The sequence below is a fragment of the Amblyomma maculatum genome, chromosome 1, assembly GCF_055883805.1.
Source record: "Amblyomma maculatum isolate TAMU_Amacu chromosome 1, ASM5588380v1, whole genome shotgun sequence".
NCBI classification, from domain to species: Eukaryota; Metazoa; Arthropoda; class Arachnida; order Ixodida; family Ixodidae; genus Amblyomma; species Amblyomma maculatum.
Genome location: NC_139344.1, coordinates 401,545,638 through 401,555,417, shown reverse-complemented (window position 1 = coordinate 401,555,417; position 9,780 = coordinate 401,545,638). Strand labels below are relative to the sequence as shown.

The window sequence follows — 9,780 nt, the reverse complement described above, 5'->3', positions numbered from 1 at the left end:
TTTGATGCAGGCGAAAATGCGAGGCTTCCGTGTGCTGTGAGATATCAGAGCTATTTACAACGCCCTAGATGGTCGAAATTACCGGAACTATTCTGCACGATGTCTCATATTGCCTCAGTCGGTTTAGGACTTTAAACTTCATAAGGCAAACCAAGCCCTATTAGGATCCCTTTAGAAATTTCGTATCGAAACTCGTGTCGCTGAAAAATGCAAGAGGATTCTCAAAGATAAATAAAGGAGCTTTACTGAAATATGAAAAGATTTTGCCAACAGACTAGAAGCCACGACTAACCAAATTTGCAGGCTTCTCAAAAGGATAGCAAACAAAAACGCTGTTCGAAGGAGGCGAAGCTACTTAGGCTTGTCCACTCTTTCATCATTAGCTGAATCACCTGCGCTGTCCCGTACTTAAAGGCAACTATGTAGGGAGATACATGGTCAACATCCTCATCAGAAAAGGCGTCAAAAGAGCCCTAGGTTTACCAGCGTGCACATCAACTCAGACGATCCTCAACCTAGGAGTGTCAAACACCCCGAAAGAAATGTGCGAGGCGAAACTTACAGCACAATGTATTGGTCTAACTGGCAGCGAAACCGGCAGATCTATCCTTAGGAAGCTGGGCTACCAAAACCCAGAAACGCAAGAAGGAACAACCGCCATCCTCAAAGAAATTGTCATCAAGGTAAGAATACCCTCCATCCCAAAAACATGCACCCCATACATAACGAGGAACGCAGGAGAAGCGGGGTGCAAACACTTCAAACCTCCCTCCTCCAAAACCAAATGGTAGTGTACACCGATGCGGCAGAGTACACAGAAGGTCACTACGCTGCAGTACTAGTCAGCGACAGAGGCGAGCTAATCTCGAGCTGTAGCATACGACACTCTTCACCAGAGGAGGCAGAGATGGCGGAGATTGCACTGGCAATTACAAATCCATCAAGCAGAATAATCATCACAGATCCTAAAACAGCAATCAAAGCATATGAGATCGCCAACGAGGTCACCCGAGGACTCACCCACCGGGCCCCAGCGCGGGCAGATTATTCCCTGTCCAAAAAGCGAGACTTAACCACATACAAAGAAATTCGAGAACACTACAGAATGGCCAGGAGAGCCCTCTCTCCCCCCATGGATCTCTCACAAAGAAGGAAGAAGTAATCTGGCGAAACCTGCAGACGGGTCCGTCCCCAAACCCGTATATCCTACACAAATCACATCCTGAGGAGCACTCTTCCAAATGTAATAACTGTGAAGGCATAGCTACCCTATATCACGTGCTCTAGGCTTACCCGCGCTAAACGGGATACATGGAAATAAAGAGTTGTGGGAATTCTCCTTTCACAGCCAGGAAGAACAAATCCAAATGCAAGTCCTCCATCAAACCCAGGCCACCGCCGGAAGCCAACTGATTCCGGCCAAAGTCTGGGAGGGAGATAGACGGTGAAAGGGGGAGCTGCGTCTCACCCGATCATCCATACTCTCTGACGGTTGTAAATAAATTGCTTTCTCTCTCTTACCAACATACCAGGGAAATATATGTGTAAACTTTAGGCGGCTCTGTAGCCATCGGTTTTAAAGTGTTCTTAGTATCAAGACACATTTGTCCATGAACTGTGGGTATTCGTCAGTGTGGATAAAAAAAAACAACCTCAACAATGGGCTATTTGCAATAAAAAAACTTACAAACTTTCATACACACAAAACACTGTCTTTTTGTCTCGAAAAGCATGCGACACAACATAGAAGTTCAAAATTCCTTCGCCACCATGTCGAATTAGGTATCAGTGGGAGGATGTAGAAAAATTTGAATGAGAACCGGACATATGAAGTACGCCTTGGGGCAGCTGTGTCGAGGAATGCCACTCTGGAAAATTTGCTCCTGTGGAATGCATTTTAAATGAAAAGCATTTATTGGCCATATGAAATGCATTTTAGTCGTAATTTCCAAATATATTAATTATTGAGTCTAAGCAGACGATCCTCAGATAGCTTGCTCGTCTTCTAACTTATGCACTTGAGAAGGACAATTGTCGCTAAAAGGACAAAAGCACTGATCTGATTGAAACCATAATAATTTCACGTTCATTTACAGAAACAGTCCGTGTTATGTTCTCACTCAGGCCAAGCCGACAGACCGACTCCACGCTGCACCTAATGAAGTCAAAATTACATGTAAATAATAGACAAATTTGTGTAGGACTCAACCTTGTCAGCAATTACATATTATTCTCTAGTTTAGAGGTTAGTACACTAAAGATGCTGTGAAGAAATAATTCATGTTATAATAGTATGGTCATTTTACACTTTTACTTCTCAAAATGGGGCATGATCTGAGATTCTAAAACTGCCCTAGAATGTGTTAAACTGCTCTTAAGCCATGACGACCATGAGCATTTTTTAGCGGGGGTAAGAAATCTGAATCACCAGGCTTATAAGAGGGTCACGAGATCATCTACCAGATGATCTCGTAAAGGCTTAGATGCTGATGCTGCTCATAATGCTCATGATAAAGCTAAAATTCAACAGATAGCACTGGCAAGAGCCAACAAAGCACCTTCGACTGCTCGCCAGTAGTGTGACTAGATAGTCATGGTGTACACCTGGAGGCTGGACATACCAACGTTACTAGACTGGCCCCACGTTGACCAATTACCTCATCTGCAGATATCATTCGGTTTCCTCCGCAGTGATGCTACAATGTCTAGTAGCCTGTGGCGTTTACGGCGTTTACAAACCCCTTTTTCAATCTCATCGGCATGGCCCTTTCTAGCGTGTGAGCAGTGAGGGTGTGATGAAACTATTGCGCACATACTTTGCGACAACCCTCAGCTTGTGCTAGGAGTGCCTTCGTGGCTGCAACATTCCGCCGCTTGGACTCTTGCCGTCTAAAACAGGTCGCGATTCTGGGCCCTAGGATGACACCTTCTTTAGAAAGGAAAGCTGCGAAAGCACTCCTGAAGTTTTTAATGGACTCGTGGTTAAGTTCTAGAATTTAAGCTTATACATCCTGCCCCCTTTTACTAGAGATCTGTGAAAAACTCTTTTCCTTGGCGTACTTTCTACTCTGTTCGCTCCCCATGTCTAGTGTAGTGTACAGGTCATCGCCTAGTTAACATCCTTGCGTTTCTACTCTATTTCTCTTTGTGTATGCTTTAATGGCTATTTTGTATGATTTGCTTATTATGGGTGCACTGTGTTAGTTTCCGCATTATGGGATATTGTACCTGGATGGCGGGCTCGCACGGAGAAATGCAGACAAGGACGAAAAAGACCAGGAGAAGCACGACCGGCAGCGGCAATTGTTTTCTAGATCTGTGGCGCGCTCGCTTACCGCGCCCCCTCTGCGCTTCTTCGTCGGCGGAGGGCTCTAGACAGGCCTAGGCCGCACGCCGTGCCTAAAATCCTGCAACATCTTTCCACCACGGGAAAAGGGGAGGGGGGCGTATCGATCCAAGAAAATCCTATGAAAGTCCGAAGTCAGTTCATGTCAAATCTGGGTACGCCAGCCAGTGGGCAAAACAGCCTCAAGTGATGCCGCCCCACGACAATGGCCGCAGGCTGCAGTGTGAGGTGGCCGTGCGACACTTCTCAGATCCCAGTTTCACGCAGTGTTCAAGCTACGCGTGAAGAACTTGATGAGCAGGTAGCGCGTGCTGTTGACCATCTGCTCGATGTTGCAAGGGCTGGCCTTGAAGACTCTCATCTGGACGATGACCCCCATAACCTCAGTTTTCACATCGGTCAGCATGGACACCTTGTCAGGCTCAAAACCTGGCATCTTGAGCTCGTCCTCATTCTTCTTATCACCCATACTCACCTCCCTGCTCACTTTCGCAGCTGCTGTCCTCCTCAGTCTTGAATTCGCTGTTAGTCTCTCCGTCGACGCCAATTCTGTTTTCGTGAGTTCTTGTACCTCAGGTGGAAGCTGGGACTTAAGTACGTTCAATGTTGATCTTTTCAGCCGAGAATCTCTATCTAATGCCTGGTCTATGAAGCTGCAAGAAATTGTCTACAAACACGAGGGCGAAAATCAAAACCCCAATCACAGCCTTGATTGAGCATCTCGATTCTTTCGAGGCTTCGTTCTGTAGACAGCACTTTGTTGAGCTGGGCGTTAATCTCGGTGAGCTGCTGGAGGTGCTTCACATCCGCAGCGAAATAGCCGTCCTCTTGTGCGAGATGGTCATCCCTATCATTCTGCAGCTGTTGTATTTGGAGCCATCCTTTAAACTCCCTCTCAAAGCACACCAGTCACTCCAAGTTGGCCAGAGCACCATTCTCCTTGACGGCAGGTAACACCCTAGCGGCTCCGCCCTCTCCCCACCGACAGGGGGGTGCAGTGGTTACAGCGCTCGACTACTGTTCCCAAGAATGCGCGATGGAATCGATGGAGGCGAAAAGTAAGGCGCTCACGTGCCCTGCGATGTCAGTGCATGTTAAAGAACCCCAGGTGGTCGAAATTTCCACAGTGCTCAACTGCGGCGTCTCTCATAGCCGGAGTCACTTTGGGACATTAAACCTTACAAACAAAGAAACAAACAAACAAACAAAGCAAGCTCCAGCAGCGCCCACTCCGTGCACTAACACTCAACCAACAACCTCTCTTCCAGGCTCTGAATGTCCTTCGCATGCCTCGCTTTGATTGTTTACAGCTCCGTGCCCAGCTCCTTGGCTTAGCATTGGTTTTTTGTTCGCATGCCTGCATGGCTTTTCCACATTTCTATCCTGGACGCGTAGGTCTTTGTTCTTGGTGCCTTGTTCATTTAGCTCACGACGCAGCTGCTCCTCAGCAGCCTGTCCTGAATCTCTGGGTTCCTAGGCCGTGCGTCATGATTATCTCTGAAAACGGTAGCACCGTGAGTATATTCTCTCTCTCCGCAGTTTGCATGCTCGCCAATTGCACAACGCTCAAAAACTCAATGCTGTTGAGGTAATTGTCGCTAAAGATAATGCGCCAAAGCTTTCTTTGTTGACCTATTTAAGTCTGGGTGTCAAAGCAAAAGTGAGATACTCTGCTTTTGTTTACCCAAAATCTACCTTAAAAATTATGAGAAAAGTCGTGAAATTCAAAGGCGGTGCAAGAGGACCTATTGCGTCTACTCTGGAAGAGAAGACGCAATGTTCTGAGCGTCTCAAGAATTGAAACCCTAATACCAGTTACAACCTTGCCAAACAATGCATACCCATTCGTAACCCAGCTTTAGCTAGTATCACTAGGTTCAGAACATGGTAGCCTTCCATATGTTTTGTGCACTGCTTCCATTTAGTCATGAAGCTTTAGACTATTTTCTTTTTAGGGCTGGATTCTGGCGCTTATCCCTGTAACAATAGCCGCTTTAACCTTTCATTTAATACAACTTGAGGTTTTTACCAGCCTGCGGCCAATAATATGCTTACACGAACTGATTTAAGAGCTTTTCTAAAGAGAGGGGCGTTTAGAAGAGTTCGCACATCATATACTTTATGTAGAATATATTCCGCAAAAAGCAATCAGAGCAATTGACTTACGGTCTCCCATGGGGGCATCTCCATTACAATGCATCCCTTGCCCTCAAAGTACTCGAAAACGCCGGTGAAAACCTCTTCAGGCTCTGAAGAAGACGCAGATCGTATTTGTATTGCGTTAGATACACGCGACATCTTGTTGTTATTAAATTTACTATGGTAACTTAAAATCCTCTTTATTTTTATAAATCGCAAAAACACAAAGTTTATATATGCAAAAGGTCATGTCCATACCAGGTGGTCATATTAAAACCTTCAGGATATTTCATGAGCTCCAGCGTAGACAGCCACTGCTACACACTACTAGATCTGTTGCAAAGCAAAACGAGCTTTGTTCACCAACGCAAGCCAGTGTCGGTATCAAAGTAAACACTGCTTTCTGCGACGGCCCTGAATATTGTAATTTGGAGGCAACATATTCGTCTAAAACAACACAGTCGTAATTTTCTCTTTGGAAACGTCGAATAGAATTTGGATTACATGGGAATCCTCTGTTCAGTTTCCCTCGATCTCATCTATAGATTGTAGCCCTCTCCCCTAGATGCTTAAATAATGCACCTGTTTAGGCTACTTCTATAATGATCTACGATTCACCATTCTATGTAATAGCATCTTTGCTCTAAAATGCTTTCACGGGAAGTGTTCCAGTATGTTTTTATGATTTCTTGGCTAAATGCATGATAATGGTAGCCGGCGTGGTTACGTGCTAAACTGCCAGTCTTCAACACTGCGCCTCGGCTGTCGTCATTTTCCCCTCCAGACAAAATTTTGCACTAAACAGAGAAATGGGGCATTTAGATGGAATGTGTAAATGTGTATTCTGACACACGATTGGCAGGTCGCTCATGAAGAGGGTGGCTTCTTTTTGTCAGTCTGCTCTGCGAACACCCTGCTTTCCTGTCGAAATAAATGATAGCTGTCTAGGTATAAGCGGTGACATAGCGCAGCGTACACGTGTCTGAAGACGTTGTGCCTGCTTTGTAGGGCTATATAATGGAGGCTAGATCGGGCTTTTTATGATTCTCCTGAGGAAAGAATCCGGTGTGCTCCAATCTATAGCAGCAGCGGCCAAGAGGTCGGAGACGTTGAAGGCAAACAATTGTACAGACTCGCTCAGTAGGTCAACTTAGAGGTAAATTAGGGCAAGCGGTGTTCACAATGCTCCACGCTTAGCTATTATAAAGCGTCTTTAATTTATTGAAATTCAATACCTGCAACCACGATATCGATCTTGAAGTTTTGAAAACCTGCGTACTTTTTTGCTTTCATAGTTTACTTCCAAAACCGAATGATATGCTGCATAAAAATAGGTTGACAACTTCAATTTAGTCAAATAATTGTGTTTGTCCTGCTTTGTGACAAATAACATTTGTCCAAGAGCACCTGCCCCGGGTCTACTGACGTATTTTGAATGCTTTTAGTAACAGAAAGTTCTTAGAATATTATAATAATCATGGCACAACAAAGTCTGATATATTGCCACCTGGAACCTTCGGGCATCCCCTAAGCTGCCTTTTATTTGCGGCAAAATTTTACCTGCGCCAGCAAACCGCCATTGCTTCGATCGAAATCATTAAATCAAATTTTCTACATTCAAATATCTTTCTCAATAATAAATACCACCAATGTGTGTCATGCTATCCTGACATCCATGGTAGAAGGGGAGAAAGAAGATTGCTACCCAGTATGAAATATCACTGAATAACGGTTGAGAAAGAGATCAGTTCGCAAACCGAGCCAAATTTGCGATAAGAGGACTTGTCTTCGTCAGGGCAACCTGACATGTAATGCTACTTTATTCCTTTAGAGATCGATATTTTGTCGCGACAATTTGTTTTGTGCCAGTATTCTCGCTGGTGAATCTTTTACCTTTCCACTCTGTGATTTACTGATTTGCAATATAATTTTGTGTCACTAAAATTTACCAACAAGCAACGGGGCCACGAGAGCAATGGTAAAGGTACAGAGTTTAACCAGCGCGAATATGGTTACCCTGGCAAGTCGCACTGGGGATACAAATACTGATTTACTTTAGACACGTTATCTTGCGTCAGTTTTAAAACATTGTAAACTCAAAGTATTGTTTGGACTCACATATGGCGGTATAACAATGTCCCTACCCAGTTTGGTTTCCCTTCCCTACCTGCGCTACTTCAATGGAGCAAAAGCAGCATTAGTGTTTTTCTTTTCCGTATAGCGCAAGTGAATTTCGTATGTATCTGCACAAATCATTTACCAGTGCAAAACCAAATCAATTAGGGGACATACCTTCGCGTCGTGCTGAAATTTTATATCGACTTACTTATTCCGGCGGTGTAGGGAAACTTGCCTGGCTTGTCTCCAGCCCACGCATGAAGTAGGAAGCGCATCCTGCAGAAAATAAAGTTTTCTTGCTTTCACCCCGGGCTTTGTTTCCGCGGCGCGATATTGAGGAAGCAAATTGAAAGAGCACGTTACCGGCGCGCCGACCTTGATGCACATACATAGGGATGGCTAGCGCTTTGTCACGATGGAAGAGTGTTCTTTTTGTCCCGAAATTGGGTGAAAAGTGCGTTTTACCAATGCAATAATAAAATAAATTCCAGATTATCTCGAAGAAGATAAGGATACTAAAGCGATGAGCTGGAAACCACTCTGTATATGACGGGTCCTAACATAATAAGACGCCAGCCATTGCATACGCGTTAAACATCTTGAAAGCTTCCACGCCGCAGCTGTGCTTTTTCTCCGCCGAAAAGGGCGATCTAGAAGGTGGCAAATAATATTTATAAACTCTGCAGGCACTAGCTGAGTGAACAACCTTTCGCTGCTTTTTATAAAAATATTTTATTTCATTCGCCCCCTCAAAACAGCTTACCGCACACGAAAACATTTTTTGGGGCAGTAATTACATTCTCAGCAAGCCGCTGTGTCTGCCTGCAGAAAATTTCATATTTTCTGGGGCGTCTTTGTGTCTTATTTGTCGCCCATTTGATTCTGCTTCCTTTTTTTTTTAGATTGCAGCAGCAATGGCCGTCTTATTGAAATAGCGTTGCGCTTTAAAGGAATTGTTTCTAGATTGAGTATTTACGTGATGGCGAAATTGCACAAAGTGATTTTACTTACTAACTCATACGTCGCCAGTGTGGCTTAGTGTTTACGGCTCTCAGCTACTGTGTCTAAGGATGCGGGATAGAGTCCCGGCCTCGGCAGCCGCTTTTCCCTGGGGCGAAAAGCAAAGCACCCGTGTGCTGTGCAATGTGAGTGCACATTAGGGAACCCCAGGTGGTCGAAATTTACACAGGCCTCCACTACTACGTCTCTCATAGCCTGAGTCGCTTTCGGACGTTAAACCCCACAAACCAAGTCAAACTTTCTCAGGCGCTTGCTGAATACTTGAAGCGGTAAATTCCGTCAGCAGGTTCCAAATTATAAGTGTGTGGCTTGAAAAAAGTGTGAAACTGTAATGATTGAGTGGGCTTTAAGTGGGCAGACTTGATCAACACTACTACACTCAAGTGCTAAAACGGCTTCACGAAAAAATTAGAAAAAAAAGGCCACATTTGGGGAGTGATGGATGCCTGTTGCATGCAGGACAATGCACCCACTCACACCGCCCCATCTGTCAAGCAGTTTCTGACCGGCAAAGCATTACTATGATGAAGCATCCTCCTTAATCACCTCATTTGGCTCCATACGACTTTTTTTTATCTCCTAAAGCTAAATCTTGCTTAACGAGAACTCATTTTACCTCAGTTTAAGAGGGTCAGCCAAAAACGGAGAATCCACTGAAGAGCCTTTCAAAGACCATGTTCTAGAACTGTTACTAGCAGTGGCAGCACAGAATGCAGAAGTGTATGAATGCTGAAGGCGAGTACTTTGAAGGTGATAATATCACAGAGAACATATTCTTGTAGTACAATAATTTATTGGACCAGTCTGGTGTTTGTTTGTTCTGTGTGTCACACCTCGTATACCTGCACACCAGCTTAGACTGACTGACGTATTTGTCTACTTATTGTGCCCCACGCTTAAGGTATGCTTCATGGGTGGTTCTGATGCGCATTGGAGCGGCAGCTAAGAATTGTATTCCACATTTTTATCCAGGTTTGCTTTTTTCTTGTATATCCGATGCCTGAAGTGAGTCAGCGTGCAAAGAAAAGGTTAGGGAGACAACCAGGTTTCGACTTAAGAGAATGCGATAGCACCTTAACGCTGACTTTGCATTCAAAGAAATTTAATATATATTGTTGAACCTTGTTTCCAGGATAAGGAGAGCAGATTGACGCTCT

General features: G+C 44.5%; 1 protein-coding gene across 4 annotated transcripts in view; it reads right to left on the bottom strand.

Moving 5' to 3' along the window:
* Positions 1-9,780, bottom strand: part of LOC146208705 (uncharacterized) — a 99,621-nt gene that overhangs the window by 47,645 nt on the left and 42,196 nt on the right. For all 4 annotated transcript variants that reach the window (XR_014705407.1, XM_084595928.1, XM_084595929.1 and 1 more), the window contains one exon: positions 7,812-7,879. Coding sequence is in view for 3 of the 4 variants with exons in the window: in XM_084595928.1 (XP_084452054.1) it covers positions 7,812-7,879 (68 nt within the window). In the remaining variant the exon portion in view is untranslated. The remainder of the gene's footprint in view (positions 1-7,811; positions 7,880-9,780) is intronic.